This window comes from Larus michahellis, chromosome 4 (genome assembly GCF_964199755.1).
Source record: "Larus michahellis chromosome 4, bLarMic1.1, whole genome shotgun sequence".
Taxonomy (NCBI): Eukaryota; Metazoa; Chordata; class Aves; order Charadriiformes; family Laridae; genus Larus; species Larus michahellis.
In genome coordinates, this window is record NC_133899.1 from 38264654 (window position 1) to 38282123 (window position 17470).

The 17470-nt window shown below is 34.9% G+C and overlaps 1 protein-coding gene across 12 annotated transcripts in view; it reads right to left on the minus strand.

The window, feature by feature from the left end:
• The window catches only part of PAPOLA (poly(A) polymerase alpha), a 43831-nt gene that overhangs the window by 15273 nt on the left and 11088 nt on the right, over positions 1 to 17470 (minus strand). For 8 of the 12 annotated variants that reach the window (XM_074584058.1, XM_074584056.1, XM_074584055.1 and 5 more), the window contains exons 3-14: positions 17002 to 17068; positions 15484 to 15565; positions 14806 to 14915; positions 12766 to 12819; positions 11636 to 11747; positions 10279 to 10368; positions 10045 to 10183; positions 8507 to 8579; positions 6905 to 7025; positions 5900 to 5984; positions 1346 to 1399; positions 481 to 600 (exon numbers count right to left, since the gene is read on the minus strand). In XM_074584058.1, coding sequence (XP_074440159.1) covers positions 481 to 600; positions 1346 to 1399; positions 5900 to 5984; positions 6905 to 7025; positions 8507 to 8579; positions 10045 to 10183; positions 10279 to 10368; positions 11636 to 11747; positions 12766 to 12819; positions 14806 to 14915; positions 15484 to 15565; positions 17002 to 17068 — 1107 coding nt within the window. Of the gene's footprint in view, positions 1 to 480; positions 601 to 1345; positions 1400 to 4967; positions 5516 to 5899; positions 5985 to 6902; positions 7026 to 8506; positions 8580 to 10044; positions 10184 to 10278; positions 10369 to 11635; positions 11748 to 12765; positions 12820 to 14805; positions 14916 to 15483; positions 15566 to 17001; positions 17069 to 17470 lie in introns of those variants that run through there. The other 4 variants (XM_074584061.1, XM_074584060.1, XM_074584063.1 and 1 more) reach the window with 2 other exon arrangements.

A 17470-nucleotide genomic window follows, 5' to 3' on the forward strand; every position in this document is an offset into this window, starting at 1 on the left:
CTGAGGAGTTCTAACATCACCAAGTTTAAACGATACACATCTCAACTGCTGAATTTAATAACATTAAATGTACTTAGTTACTCGAGATTTTGGTTCTGCTGCACCTGATGTTCCACCTGATTCTCAGTGCTGCCTCTAATTAAAAATGTCTTACCAACTGATGCTAGATGATCAAACAGCAGCAGCCAAGTAGCAGTAGCTAACGTGGATTATTGGCATGAAATTATGCAATTAATACAGTTATGAGCAAAAATGTATTCTTTCCTGAAGTTATTTTCTGCTTAGAAACATTCTTAGACAGAATAAAGAACATCTAATTTCACAAACAGTACTGGAAAATAGCTTAGAACTGGTTGCCTTTACATGATGTCATTAAAAATTAATTTAAGATTCTATAAAAATGCTGGTTTATTTATTAATGAATTGGTATTTTAGCTAAGTTAGTTCCTCACCATTACATGAAAAAACAGTTTTGCTTACTTGTCAGGATTCTCCTTGGGTGCTGGGAACGACTGTGGATTCACATGAGCCAGTGTAATGAATTCATTCTTCTCCAGATTTCCAACTAGAATACGGATTTTTGATTCCACCAAGCCCACCCTGCATAAATGTCATTTATTAGCAAGTTCTCATTCATATGAAATAATGTAAGTATCTAACATCATATATCAGGATAAAGTCCTCAACATTCTCCTTATACTAATATTTGAGACTACAAATGAACTAATGCGCTAAACCAACTGAACATGTTACAAATACTAATGGCAAGGGAAGCTTCAGAATGCCCTGAAGCTCTCATTATGGCCTGATTTTACAAATAGCATTAAATAGCAAGACATTACACATCAAGTAAAAGGTAGTCAGCAATAAACTCCAACTCCAATTGGCTTCAGATGATTAATTTTAAAGCTGAAATTCCCAATACCTGACAATCTTAAAACTTCTCTAATAAAAGAGACGAGGAACAAGGGAAAGAGGCATTTTTGGTTTGAGAATCAGTATTTCAAGAGATTGAAAACATGCCCCCTCATGCTCCTTATTAAAAAAAACGTGCATAAGGCTTAAGAAAATAAGGTTTGTAAAGCGAACCTGACAGCGCTGTAAAGAAGCAAAATTCAAGCAATAGCCTTCACTCCCTGGTTCTTTATTTTTACTAGTTTATGGAAGCGTATTGTCTTCATCCATTTAATTTTGAAACACTGAAGGCTCCACTTTGCTTCATTAAAAAGATACTAGACATAGCAGAAATTCCCTTGCATCCAAGGTTGACAGGTTTTTGTTCAGGTTTTTTTGTTGTTGTTTGGTGCTTTTTGTTTTTCTTTTAAATAGCAAGCATTATACTCACCATTCTAGTCGCTGTTTTTCTGTCGGTGCACTTGCTAGAAGTACAATATAATGCCTTTGGAGATAAAGACAATATGCTATTCTATTTATACTTCTAAAACTAGACATTCAAACCTTAATATTAAAACTTTGCAGTAAATTCTACATTGCAAACTACAGATTATTATCTTAAGTACATACCCTATAATAAAATTAAGCACTATTAATTAGACAAAGGGGCTATGTCCCCAAGCACGTGAGTAATGGACTTCTCAAAACATTTCGGATTTTAGGGACATTTGCGACTACACTTTAATACCAGTAACCTTAATAAAAGGCTAGTTGAAAAACAGTACAGATATTTCAATACCTAATGAGATCAGGTATTGAACTGACTACTAGAGATTCCTTACACATAAAAACAATTGTTCATAACCATCTACATGTCAGTTGTCTTAGTTGCAACATCATTTCTGAATAGTTAGAAGAGTGGTTAGCACATATGCATTTGTTCAAAGTCAAAAATAACACTAGCAAATGTGATTTTAAAAAATTTTTATCTGCATTTTAGAATTGTCTGAAGACACTTATCTGAAACTTCACAAGGAATGTTTCCTCTGATGATAATTCTTAAGCTCTCAATTATATTCCAGGATAATCAGTGTATACCCACTGTAAGTAAATTTCAAAGAAACAGTACACAAAGCAAGAATGGTATCTTAAACAAAGAAGCCCACTGATGGTGGAATGGGAGACGATTACTTTTAACAAGTTCATAATGAGGGAGGTGGAGGAACCTTAAAATATCTATAGTCGGGTTTTTCAGAACTTTAGCTGAGAAGTCTATTTTAACATCCTAAGTCATCCAAGTTGTCATTACTCTACACTGATACGGTACATTAAGGTACCTTCAGAGCAGGACTTAAAGAACAGTAGTAAAATGAAGGATTACACCCTAGTACATATACCTCATAGAAAGGAAGGCAAGGTGAAAAATTATGGCGCAAGAGGAGTCCTCTGATGCTCTAGGCCTTCAAATCATAACAGGAAATCAAAGCCAACAGATCAAGTCAGTAAGTACACGTTTCTGTACTTATCTTTAGGTGGCAAGAGAAAAAAAACCTGCTAAATGCTACAGTCCTTTGATTTCACTCAGAGAATGTCAATGAAATAGGAGGACTGGAAAAGAGAGATTTGGAGAACTGTCTTCCCCCTTCCAAATAGGGCATTTTATCTACTCATTTTTTGCATTCTGGCGGTATTAGCTGCTTCATAAAGAAAATGTTAAGGAGTTTTTCCCCGTTACCTTATTGAAACCCTCATTTTAGTTACTTGTAGGATACCATGACTCAATGATTTATATTCTCAAGGAAAAAAAAAAAAGGAAAAAGAGAATAAGGGTCCTTTACTCAAATTCTGTATGAGGAGTTACTAATTTCTAGTACCAATTTCTTCTAAGAAGCACTAGATATGCAGCTATGATCCATAAGATTCCTACATCATACATACCACGCACACTTGCAGGATGTTTCATATAGTGGGAAAGACAAATTAAGCTTTTTATTGTTTTTAACTATGTATGAACTGAAAGAGGCAAATCTCAAATCTGCAACTATCTGAAGAAACTCATTTTCCAGTTACTTATTAAAAGCAGCTCTTTTAAATAAACTTCTGAAGAAAGATTTTAAAAAAAGAAATTGAATTTGGCTATCTCTAAAAGCCGTAAGGTGAACACCTCAAAAAAAACCAAACCTGAGCTTTTTTTTAATGGAAATAAATATAATGATTGGCTATTTTTGCTCAGGTAGTGCTAACTAAAAAAAGAAAGAAAAAAGATGCAATGTCCTCCCCCCGACTCCCAACTGTTAAACAGTGCTGAAAGGGAATTAATCACTGGTAATCTGCTATTGCCATTTTCAGTAAAACTTAAATAGCACAAGCTGAAGTTGAGCTTCCCCCTCTCAATGGTGATTTTTACATGCAGGGTATTATTTTGAAGTATATGGGTTAGGTTTTTTTTTTGGTTTTGGTTTTTGGGTTTTTTTGGTTTTGTTTTTGTTAGAAACTGGTGCTGTTTCTCTCCCACTGTCTCCCTATCAGCATTATTTTTATAAAAATAACCTAATGTAGATATTACGGAATTGTCTTACACCATTAACAACTGAACCTACAAAAAAAACAAAGTATTTTTAAGAGTCATATTATTTTCTGAAGAAACTAAGAACACCTGAACACTCTCATTTCAATTTTTCTTTATTAACCTGTCCAGGATTTACACTTTAAATTATCAGGTACTTTAGATAAAGTTCTATCAAGGCAAGTGTTCAAAGTACCTTTTTAAAAGGTATGTTTATATTCTACTTATTTAGCAGGATATCTGTCTTTATACAGAGAAACAATATGCTAGAGCTCATTAAATGAGTGTTATTTATCTCATCATCTACTTCCCTCTTGGTTTTAAGCTCTAATAATTTCATTCTCAATTTAACACTTCACATGTATGTTCTATCCATTTGAAATTATTCTTGTCATTTCCCTGTAAAACACCATATCCAGCAAGTGTATGTTCTTTGTTGTTGTTTCCCCCCATCTGAAAAATTTAAACCTACATGAAGGGCAGATAACACATGTTGAAACTCCTTAACTCCAAATAATTGTTGATATTTTACAAATAAGAAAAAAAAAATAATCAGATTTCCCTGTTCTCCCAATGTCTAATCTGCTCCTGCCATGCAGGTATGCAGTAGCCTCCCGATTCCCTTAGTCACACATCATTGAAGTTTGTTTATTTTAAACAGGGCTAACAAGTAAAAAGTGTTTACAATCAACATAGATGTTTAGCAACTAATTGCCATTGAGAGTGATACAGATTACTAGAGCTATGATTTTAAAGAAGAAAAGAAATGTTTCTAAAAGTATGTCTCAGAGCAAGGATCAGATCTCTTATCTGGCAGAACACTGTACACTGTTTTGAATTCAGCAATAACAAGTCAAGGCAACAACAATTTAAACAGGAAGAGAATGTAAGGGGGGGTGGGGTGGGGGGTGGGAGCGGACCCCAAAACCCAAACACCTAGCTTTCAGATGGGGATTTTACCAAGAGCCACATTTATTGCATACTGATGACTGCATATAATGATTTTGTTTTGTAAAGATTACTAACCACAGCTTTACAATAACTTACTAAGGTAAAACAGAGAAAATCTTGGGTAATTTAAATTAAAGCAGGCTCCATAATACCATTCCACAGTTAGAAAAAATAAATTAGAGCAAAGACACTTTGTGCAAAGCCTACAAAACCTGGATATTTAATGTTAGCAAGAGAAGCTTTTCTTGCTAAAACTGATAAAATGGCTAAAGCTGGTACACAAAAACCCCCTATGTTAAAATTGAGATTATTTCCAATGACATTTAAAGTTTCCTATTTTTTCCTAGTTTTGAAAGAAACTAAGGAAATATACTAGGGAACTTATTAGCAACCTCTTGAGCAGAAACTGATTCTTCTGCAACCCACTTAACTTCAAAAAATAATATAACTTTACATGTTTTCAGACTTAATCTCCAAGGTACAACATAAAAGCCATCCAAATGTTTTAAAGTTTTTATCATGCAAAAGGTATAGAAACAAAACACAGACACATTATGAAGGTCATCAGTCTCTTTTAATGGGGGAACTGTATATTTCAATCTTGGTTTAGATTAGTACATAACCAACCAACCACCCAACACAGAAACAAGTGTAAAATATATTTGATCTTGATTCAAGAAAAATGGGTCTCCAATTTCAACTGAGGGCAAAGAAGATGTAGTCCATATTTTAATAATCCACATTTATTATAAAAATACAACTTTCAGCAAGTCCATATACATTTAACAAGCTTCTGCCCCACAAGCATATTACTAGAAACCCTAAAAATGTGAAGCGTGAACTTCAGTATTTCCCTTAGAGACATTACAAAATTAGAGAAACTAGGTGTGAAAGAGTATTAAAATAAAAAGCCAAAAGCCTTAAGCTTTAATGAAAAAAATCTGGTAATAATAGTACATCTGGCGGTTAGTCAACACAATTGCTAAAATATCTTCTATTATCAGAGTGAACTGTTGACTATATTGACGGAAGAAAGCACAGTTTCAAGTATGTCTTCATCTTAAATATTGACCTTCAGAATTAGCTCTTTTACTGTCTTGTTTCCTGGGAGGCAAGACCCATTTTTAGAGTGCTTACTGACACCACTGAAGAACATTTCTGTTAGTCAAACCAGCTGATACGTCTTCAGTTTTATTGGTAGCATACCAATTGTATAGTTAACTGGTGACATTCTAAACGTCTGATTAGGGACTAACAGGTTTCTGAAATACTTTTTTTTTTTTTGTCTTTAGCATGTCTCTGAGGAAGTTATTCGTTTTCTAAGAGAAAGGACAATAGTGCATTCACTCCCCTTCTGTATAGAAAAATCCTAAAAAAACACTTTTTGGAAGTCTACTGTATGTATATTTAAAATCCGTGCTACAGAGCATCATTAGATATTTTAACTGATAAAACTTAAAATATTCTGCCATGCCATAAAATACATACTTGTACTTTTGAAAGAAGTTTGGAGCTTCAAAAAGTTTGGACCACTCTGCCTTACTCAGCAAAATTTCATCTGTGATAGCAAGACCTAAATTACAAAAAAACATTTAAACTTTTTTTTTTAAATACAGTTTAATACCCAGAGTAAAAACAGCTTATGAACTTAGCAAAGGTTACTACGAATTATTTCCCCCCTTCAAATTCAAAGGAATTTATGAACAAGCTTTATATTCCGGTCATACTTTAAGTGGTCATTAGTTATACAAATAACATTATTAAGAAGAACGACAATGAAACGTTTAGCAATCTATGTTAATTCATCAGACTGATGATGTCACGTATTTTTGCTTTGCAGTGTAACACAGCTCAACTTAATCTTTTGCATACGCCACAGTAACGACCCAGTCCCAAGAAGATCGAGATCTTTTTCTTTACAGTACTTGGATCACCTCTTGAGCAAGGCAAAGAAACAGTGAGACAATAAGCTACTGCTCTGCCTGTGAGTGCTACTGGTAGTTGCTCTCTGCACCAAGTCTACTCTTTGCTTTGATAACATCTTCTCTTATCTACTTTAATTATCCAAGTAGATTACTAGGATGAATCTAGAGGCCTCATCTCTGAGCGAGTATATTGTCTTATATTAGGCCTAGAAACAGTCACCAAGGGGGATTACTACATTAGTCTTCCGCGTGGCATGACACGGTCTAAAGCCACTAAACTATACAAACAAAAAATATTGTACCATTAATTCTCATTTTCAGAGCATAAGGCATTCTAATTAGTTACCCTCAGTTTCTAAGAGTGAAGGACAGATCTGCAGAAGTCTCTACTGAATCTGGAACTGTAAGCCACATAAGCAGCCAAGTTCTACCTCCTTCAGAAGAGGGTCTCATGTCAAAAAGCTATTTAACCATCCTCCCCCCTCCCCCCTCACAAAGCATACCCACAATGGAACTATTCTAAATTTGTTTGAAAACATTTATATAGAGAGCATAAGATAATACTTACCTTGTTTAAATTCCTCAACCATGACCATCCGTGTGGAAACGGACACATTGTAGGTAGAGTTCTGCTGTGGGTATGCTGGTGTAATTATAGGCATAAGATGGTACCTATCACTGGGGTTTACCTATGTATAACAACAGCCAATCAGTTTTCTTCAAGCATACACATGAGTTAACAAATTTGGATTTCTCCCTTTACTACACCCGAGTCTTAAGTTCTAAGAGACCTTAGTTCGCAGACCAAGTAAATTTACCAACAGTCCAGAGAAAGTTTAGAAAACAAGGATAATGCTCTCACAAAGGACATCATTCCACACTGATGTGGGAGGGCTGTAACCTGTTAGCACATCAAGCTCCAGGCATTTCTAAGTCCAGAAATACCAACTGAATAGAACAATTTCTTTGTTTAATAGAAACTCATTTGTGATCACATCAAAACAAGGATACCTTATCATCATATGAGCACCTTCAGAAGAATAACTGTCTTCAGACTTGCAAAAAATATTTTATACTTTATTTCTGTACCACTACTGAAAATAAAGAGCCAAATTAAGACGGGAGGCTCTAGGAAACCTGATGGAAGCATCACTTGCGTTAACATATCTTTTATTAAACAGCACACAGGGAAACAAAAAAGAAGGGACAAAAACACACACACGCAAAATACATTTAAAATAGCATTAGGGTAGCAATTCTGTAGCTGGTAAATTTAATAAAACCCTGTCATTAACTTACCCCACTTTGTTTAGATACTACAACACACACAGTTCCCAGCACACACTGACCTCAAACCCCTTATCCCAGGAGTAACAGCAAGACTCAAGAACGTTTTTTCAACTGTCTCACATTATTTAAACGTGGACTTTTGTCAACGAGAAAAACAGATTTGAAGCACAAAAGGGCATATAACTCAACACCTGGTGCTCACACTATTCACCAAAAAAAGATTAGTTGAACACCAACTATTTTAAAATTGACAAAACAGCATTGAACACATTCACACTATGCCTTACTGAAACCTCAGAATGTGAGCTGTGCATCTGCTGCAAGCTGTTTTATTGACTGCCTGAAGGACATTAATGTCCAATGTCCTTAATGTAAGTGCTACAGAGATGGAGATAAAATATTATTTATAATATACAAAACAACTTAAAGACTTCAAGTTACAGTCTTCTGTGGTCCAAGATGAAAAGACACACTACTACAACTACATGGAACCGAACCCATCCATCTGTGATTACTGCACTGAAGTGAATTCAATACACTTGCAAAAGTAACAAGTTTTAAGTCAGATGCAAACCGTTTTAAGATAAGTAGTTTAAAACGCATTGCTTTAAGGCATGTATCTAATTACGCTGAATATTTATTAAGATCACTTATTGCAGAAGTCAGGAGTAAGAAGTACATTGTTCAGCAAGCTTGCTTCAAGTGGTCACTTTTGAAAATTAAGCTTTGTTCCACACTCAGGAGAACTAGAGGTTACTTATAAAGACATAATACCAAAATACTAAGTTTAATAAACCCAAAATGAAGTTCACTTAGGATTCTTTAAGCAACTGAATTTATTGTACAGTGTGACTTATAGGGGAAAAAATAATACACTAACCCTTGGGTCCCATACAGGCAAATTAAGATTGCATTCTTCTGGCTGTTTCAATAGCACTGGATTTGGCCATTCCCTGTTCAAAAAGATTGTAGCACTGAATAAGACTATTGGATACAACCATGTATGTTCAACAAACAATACTTTTGAATGCGATCCTTCTTAAGTCTGCTCTCAAGGTAAAGCATCATTTTCTCAAGACTAAGCTGGCCTAAACTGGGGTTGTTTAAATAAGCTGTATTGCTGAACTACAGTACAACTATAATTAGCTGCTCCAGGGCATCAGAACAATGCATTTTCTGTAGTCTTGGAGCTTTATAACCACTGGTTTAAGTAACTAAAGTAAACTCCTCTAAATTCTTCTTGAAATATACCTATCAAGGAAAAATTCCTCTGTGAAGATTGACATTGGGTCTATCTTCCAGCTAGCTGTTCCATAGACAAACTACAGAAGAAACAGCCAGCGCAATTACAGCATTATAGTGTCACTATGAAGTATATGTATTAAAAAAAAAAAATCACAATCAAGACAAAAAGAAACCATGTTGAATGAAACACTAAAAAGTAGTAACACTTCTGTTCTTCAAGTTATCTTTACTCCCATGAGTAAAGTTATCTTCCTATAAAAAGTAGAAGTCAGTTAATCTCTTGGTATTTGTACATTAATGCTCCTATGCCATGCACATGTAAAATGGACAGCAGTATAAGGAACACATTAAACTGAGCTTGCAACCAATTTTCCTCTATTAGCTTAGTGGGGCAAGATATTACTAAACACTAGGTACCTCAAAGAGGCTATAAAGCCTATGGATTCAAATGATACTGTGGAAGTTATCTTCACGTTAAGAAGGAAGGATACTATGCCTAAAGTAAAGCAACAACTTCATACAGTGATTCTTAAAGTCTATCAATGTATCATGAAGAATACAGAATATAGCACTCAGACATGCTCTTTCAAGAAAAACAGTATTCATTTGTAATCCACAAAGTACATTCATTCTAAATTTACTTGGAATATTCCCATTGTTCCCTATCAGAGTTATTCAAGCCATCTTTCTGAGATAACTAGCTCAGGAGTATGAAACCAATTGCAATTCCAAAACACCTGTCTCTCTACGCTGACACTTTTGCACTGGTTCTCCTAAACTGTGTTTAACCTATGTGCCTAAACCAGATACTGACATACCCCCTTTTCCCATTATCGCAGTATCCGAATGTTAAAAGACTTTAAATTTGGAGGTGTCTGCTCTTCTTTTGCACTATGCAAGTATTTAATCTGAAGAGTAATGCTGAGTTACAACAAATACTTAAGAAAATCTTAATTAAAAACCAGGTGGTTTTGTTTTGGATACTTTAAGCACAAGACATGTTGGATGACTTACTGAAAAACTAAGCTAACAACTTTCTGGCAGCAAGAACAATGCTTATAACTACCATCTTAATCTGGTAACAGCTGAAAATGGTACCATAAAAACAGGACTAAAATGTAGTGTCTACAAACAATTTTATTTTAGTGTAAACTAAATTTAAAAAAAACATACCATTTAGAAAATACCAAGAAAAATTTATGTACAAGAGTTGATGCTATTGCATTTGGATAAAGCTGGCAAGTTCTTGCTACTAGCATAGCCCAGGATACACCTCCAAGGAAACCTAGTATATTGGAATAGATGTTGTGGCCTGCAAAGCGAGAAGGAAAGAGACAAAAGGAGAGAGTTATCAGTAACCATAGGAGTTAATGAAAACTTCACAAGTTTTGGAATAAAACTGCTTACGTTTTGCCCACAGTTTGATAGCTCTCAGTGTTAACCTGAAGTTGTCAATGTTTGGTACTAGATGCAGAATTTCATCGGTTACCCGGCAACCTGCCAAAAGAAAGCATCCATTACCATTGCTGCCTATAGTGTTTTTTGCCTGCTTACCCTCCCTCATGTTCAAAGTTATCAAAATTCTTAGATCAGCATGCTGGAAACTCATTTCATATTTTGGTCACTTTTGTTCCGAATTAGCTTAATTTTCATTGGATTTTTTCTTTTTTTTTACTGCTTTACAGCAGCACTCAGGAAGACAATACACACGTAGTTACACTTTTGGACTGATACTTGATTTTCTGTTAATAATGAACTGTACAAGCTGTGTAAGAAACATACAAGTTTTAAGTTCTGCAAACAACGGGGTTACATGCAGCCCATCATAGAACATGCAGACAAATTAAGAAAGCACGAGTCTTCACAGACCTAGAGAAAACCTGGAACTCATAGGTCAAAGCTTTGTTTGACTTCATGAGAACAGGCTAAAAAGAATAATTTTTAAACATACAAGTTGTATCATTACTTTGATGGGATATTTTCAGGCTTAAGAATAACATTAAAGATGACAATATTAACTGCTTGGTTTGTTGTTCTTTTTTAACCAGTAGTTGTTCATTGTTAGTAAGTAATTGCAGAGAGCTGGTTGCAAGAACATAGTATGACTAGGAGTTCCTTTCAAAGCAAGTAAGAAGCAAGTATGAATTCTAGAGACCGCATAAATCTGAATTTCACAAAACAGTGCAAATTGCTGTGGCAATCTCAAATTAGCAAGTTTCCAGCTCAAAACAGAAATCAGTGCTATCTCCCATGCTCCTCTCCCCCACCAAGTTGCATACAGGCTGAAGCCCCTACTTTCCTGTACAAAAATAGTAATTTTTTAAGCTGCAGTATTATAGAAAACTTCAGGGTTACACAAGCTGGTAAGCTACTAAAGACCTGACCTCAAACTCACAGTATTTTGACATCCCCAATTTATTACTGAAGCAATTTTTTATATGTCTATGCATATCAAAACAAATTAAAAAACATGCACAAATCTTTATTTATAGAAATAAAGAGTGCTCCAAACAAAAGTCTTGCAAGTGTCATTTATTTTTAGACAGCACTACTTAACACCCAAATAAAAGAAAAAAAACTTATAGAAATCTGGCCAACAAGAAACAAGTCTTCTCTCCAAAAAGATATATAAAACTAGCTATGACTTCATTTCCAGATATGGAGTTGCTTTATTTTCAGTCAAGTCCACGACTAAACTGCTGTATCAAATAATCTAGGATACTTATTAAAAGATTAGATACTAAGTTTAACTGTATATACATACCATTAAGACTTCGTATGCATCTAATGTCTAAATTTTTAAGTAGGCTATCGTCTCGTAGATCTAAGTCCTCAGGAATAGTTTGCAGTGCTAATCTTGCAAATAAAATATCAATCTTAAAAAAAAAATAAAGACAAGACATTAGAAAATTGCTTTTTCTTCTGTAGAATTAATTCTGTAACCTCTTTTCATCAATTTTACTAATAATAAGAACGGTAGTCTTCCTAGCACAAAGAATCACTTTAAACAATAAACAGTAACACCCTTCACAGATATTAAAAGAAACACTTCCAGATGCTTCATCTATCTTATGGCCCCTTTTCCAAGAGGATAAAATACACATTAAGATCAATACAGAACCAGCACACACATAAGAACTATGACGACTGTCATTGTAAATAAAAATCATCTGGGGACAAGAACGACTTCACTTCTACGTCCACAATACAAAATTCTACTACGACAGAGCAAGTCTGGAAACCATAACCTAGTTTTAATCTAAATAGTCTCAAAATTATCACTGAATTACAGAAAAAGACCTTTCTCATCTATCACTGTAAAGCATGCATGCAACTAGCTACCTCTGTATAGGACCAGTATCTCAGAAAAGTCTAGATAACCAATTACAGAAAACATGAAGTTCTGAAAATCCAGCAAGGTACTGAGCAAGTGTACAAATTTGTGTAAGTTTTGAAATCATGCCAAATTTCTTTGCTATTACTTCTACAATAATTTGTCAGAACGGTTTTTCTAGGTCAAGAACATCTAAGACACTATTCAGCGCTGAGCTAGAGCTTTACACTGTCCCATACACAGCAAGGACAGAGACAGAGAAGTCAGTTTGCCTTTCCAGTCTTAGATTAGGTATCAGTCAGTATGATAAGAATATAAAGTGCATGTCAGCAGCTGAAAGAGGGAGATTTTCTACACACAGCTCTAAGTACATCAAGAAAGACTTGTTTCAGTCTTAAAGCCCTACTTTAAATTACACAACTGAGGACTGTCATCAAGGACTTGGGTATGCACTTCGGAGAGTCACTCTAATAGCATACATATTAATGAATACTACACGAGTTATAGAGATCTTGAAAACTGTTTTTACGATGTTCTACCAAAATAAAAGAGATCTTTACCTCTATTCCATCAAAACAAAGTTTAATAACTGGGACAAAAGCTTCTTCGACAGCCTGGGGGGGAAAAAAGTTATATTTTATTTTCAGTATAGAGAAGAACATTTAGAAGCAATAGCTAGCAGGTCTAAACAATAATGATGAAATGCTATACATACAGATACTTTTCTGTTTTCAGGTCAATTTTTGTCAGCAATGTCTTTCTCTACCATTGAGGATTTACGCAGCAAGCACTGACCCACAATGTGCTACAGATATCTTGATGTTAATTAGAACCCACACTCATAACAAGCTCTGATGATGTTACTTCAAGGTCTAACTCTCTCACTACGTGTAGGACACGATCGAGCATCTTTTACTCTACACAGCACCTCTAAGTATTCTAAGGCCAACCTATGGAGATCCTTACTCTAAGAGGCCTCTAACTTCTATTGTTTCCGCAGTCAGTATTTTATGAGAATGACAGAGACAACCATGTAACTGTGCAGTCTGACTTTACCTCAACCAGCAGCAAGCCACCAGTTCCCAGAACTCAAGCATCTTTTCTAAATGTGGTCATTAATTAATACTTTGACAAACAGTATCCATGATGGAACTATGGAACTTGATGTCTACTCTGCAATCAGCTAGGAATACCACCTTCCTGAACTAAGCATCTGAACAAAATACAGATCTACAGAGCACTGCTTTTGCAAAAGCAAAGAACACTGCATACTTCTGAGTAAGACATATCAGGTACTGCTAGAGGCTAAACACAGTTCTAAGAGTGTTCCAGTTCTTAACAAGAGGAAAAGACAAGACTATTCCATGCACTTAACCTTAATTAAGTTTACCTTAATGTTACTGGTTGTTAGGATGTATCCTAAGCAGAATATGAAGTTCACAAGTCTCTCAGACTCACTCACCAGAGTAAGCATTAAGAAAGTCTAGGTTCCCTAAAGATGGAGATGTACAAATTTTCTTACACCTAGCTGGAATGATTTAAAAGTGTTATGACACCCTGACCTAAAAGTTATTTGGATCACTGCAGAGCTACACTGAACAGCATGCGTTGATCCACCCTGCGGCTAAATCAACTATATTAGCTTGAGTTAGATCGAGTTTATAGCAAAGTTAATCAGAAATCTGAAAATCAGAAGGCTCTTAATGATAGCACGTAGATTTAAAGATTACTGGAAGTGTTCAGATAATAAAGCATTCAAAACAATTGTTTCAGTGCATATAGTATTACCACAAGATGTTTGCACTACCCTGGTAGTTACCAACTACAGGATGCACAGAGTGAAAGAATGCTACAGAGAGTCCCATTTATTTTATGGGAGCAGGACTAAACCAAACTTTAATTCTTGCCAGCAACTACCTTCATCTAAAAAGAAGGAACTGTAGGAGAGAAAAATATACTCTGAGCCAACACTGAGAAGACAAGAGCTCCCACCAGTTGACCTAGGGAGGCTTGTCATTCAGGTAGAACAGAAACAAAATACCGTATCCCAGTGTGTCTTCCAATCCTACCCAGAAAATCTTCATCTTTACATGCTAAAAATCTTGCACAAGCATCTAATAATAAGACACACTAAAAATGTAACCTCCATTTTCAAATGCACAGTTGACAGCCATTACAGAAGGTTTAGTTAAATCAACAACTGTAATCGCATGAAATTATAAAAACAGCTGCATAACAATATACTTTAAAACCTCCGTTACAAACATACAAGTTAACTTGAAAAGGATCAGGATCAAACACTTATATTTGCATCTGCCTGTTGCTAGACAGCAAGTAGAAATTTTGCAATACTAACATGGATGCTAGGAGATCATTCTGCCATCCAGATTTTTAAATAAGTGCATCCAGTAAGTGGGAAGAGAAAACATGGAAGAATCTCTCTTCATTTCAACTATGGTGATAGGCTTTGCTGCAGGTTAACTAAAAACCTACTGAAAGCATTAATAGTAAAGTTATATTTACTTATTTAATGCATTATCTTTGACTATTAACTTCTTAGCATCATCGTTTCAGCTAGCTCTATTAGGCAGTTCACGTACCCTCAGATCTTTTACTTCTTCTTGTTGTTTCAGTTTTTCATAAAATGATGTGAAAAAATCACTTCTTTCAACATGTCTTGGTGCAACGCACAGGGCATCAATATCAGCACCTGAAATTGTTTATTGGCACAAGTGACACACACTTCACACACATGAAATGCCAGTAACAGTCAGAAATCTTTTTGAAACCAAACAGTAAAATTTAGTTTCTCTTCCTATAGAATGGCTTTTCTTTGGGAATGCCTAAGTTAAACCAAACAGGGCAGGGAACACAGCACCAAACAAACAAAAAAAAAACCACACACAACCAAAAAACCATTCATGGCCATTAAGTATACTGAATACATACATACATTTGTCTTTCAATTGTGGAACATTTGCAGCAATTTTCAAAGAACAAACCATGAGAAGCCAAGTATACAACATTCTCTATTTTAAAATAATTTCCAGCTTTTTTGTCTGTTTCCCCACCCATGACAAGAACATAATTTATGAACATATTTATTTAGAATGAAGACTGGAGATGGCTGACAAAAAAAACACCCACAAACCAAACAAGAGAAAATAAAAATCTAACACCACCTCAAGAATTAGCAAGTTTTTGTTACTTATGTGTGACATTTACAGATACATCATTAGCTCAAACATAGGAGATTTTATTATAAAAGTAAAAGTTACCTTTTGTATGAACCCCTAATCTATAGGATCCAAACGTAAAAATTTTTCCTCCAACATTTTCTATTACAGACTGTGGAAGATTCTAAATGAAGCAAACAAAATTGGTTATTTTACCTCAACAAGTTGTAACAACACACACAATTTATTTTAAAACAAAAGGAAAAATATTCCACAACATTTGTATTGTTTAAGGTGTAGTTACTACTGAAATAATAATCTTAGATTTTGCAGAAAAGACAGAGATATGTTTGCCACTTGGGAACTATTTGTAACATTTCAACTACAGTAGACATTACTGCTTCAAGCCTGGTAATTGTTCCAGCAGTTCCATGCTTCAGGTGCAACGTCTTTAAAATACTATGGACATTAATACATTTCGTTTAATACTCAGGCATTTTAGACTGACTTAGAAACTGATGATGGATTCCAATTTAGAGCAAGAGAAAAATACTATTTACAGTACCAGTGTTTATTAAATTACTTTGAGAGACAGCCATACCACATTCTTTTAAATAAAAGTTTAGTTTTGGGAGAGGTGTTTACTTCATGTTAACGCAGTTCAGGTACATATAATAAAGTTCCTAGATTTGCATCTTCAAAAAAACTTCTTGAATCCACAGTACTGTGGGCAAAGACAGTTACCCTTTCATAACAGGATGCTATGTTACAATCTGAAGCCCCACATTAATGGTTGTGCAGCAAGAGATACAAACAAATTGAAAATTAATTATTTTGCAATATATACTGGATTAACTTCAGTAGTTCCCAATCTTACACCAATCAAGATACTCCATTTTGTTTTCAAGGATCAACACACATATAGCAGTCATCTGCACCCCCAGTAATCTCATTCGTGTAAAAATTCCCATTCTAAATATACTCAAAGAAAAACAGCTAAAAACATTAGGTTTTTACCCCTAAAAAAAGGCACTTCCATCTTTACATTTTTGCAAGTCTATAATCATTAAAAAAAACCAAAACAACAACGAGGGCGGGCAGACAGACACACGGACAACAGGACAGGACAAAAACCTGGTAAAACCTCTATCATCATTATTAGAGTCTGCAAAAGTAACATTCCAGGACTCACATTAAAGAAAAAGACCCCAGATCACAAAGCTGCAAGAAGTCCATTTTAGGATTTAGCTCTGGTTCACAATGCCAAGTAATCTAAGCACGTAATTAATGTAGTACTATACATATGTATTTTGATAAAAAGTCAAGCTATATTTCTACCTAGGGAGAAGAGGGAGGGAACAATTGAAAAAAAAAATATCACTATTACAACTACCGTGACATTTTCCAATATTTATCAGTTTCTTTCTTTGACAAGGTTCTACTTTGAAAGGGTGATGCTACCTGGAAACAAAAGCACTACACAAAGGTGGTATTTGTTTATCAAATTTGATCCCCAAATCTAAGATTCGTTCTGTTTAGACTGGGAACTAAATTTATTTTGGAATTAACTTCCTACAGCAGTCTTAGTATGAGCAGTTCCATGTAAAGATACATCCATACCTTGCTTTCACTGATTTCCCGTATCCATTCCTTTACCAGGTTATTTAATTTTCCCAAAATTAGAATCCTGTTGATAAAACACCAGAATCGCAAGTCATGAACTCAGACCAAAACAGTAGTATTTTTTAAGACCTTGATCATCATTATACAGTAAGTCAATTACAGTAACACTGCAGATCTAATTACAGATCTTGTTTTTTATATATATATACACAAACACACACACTGAAACAGTCACTCTTACAACATTGCCACTATTTTTCCCCCTTTAAAAATGTTCAAGTGATTTAAGCTCAGAAAAAATGCAAGCATGCAAGGCCTACACACATTTTAGGTATACGTATTCTACTCACTTTCAAAAAAAAAAAAACCTTAATTCGTAACACACATGCACCTAAAAGAACAATGAGAAGAACTACTGAGAGCAAAACGCTCTAGAAAGCTTAATAAGGAGAAAAAAAGCATAGGG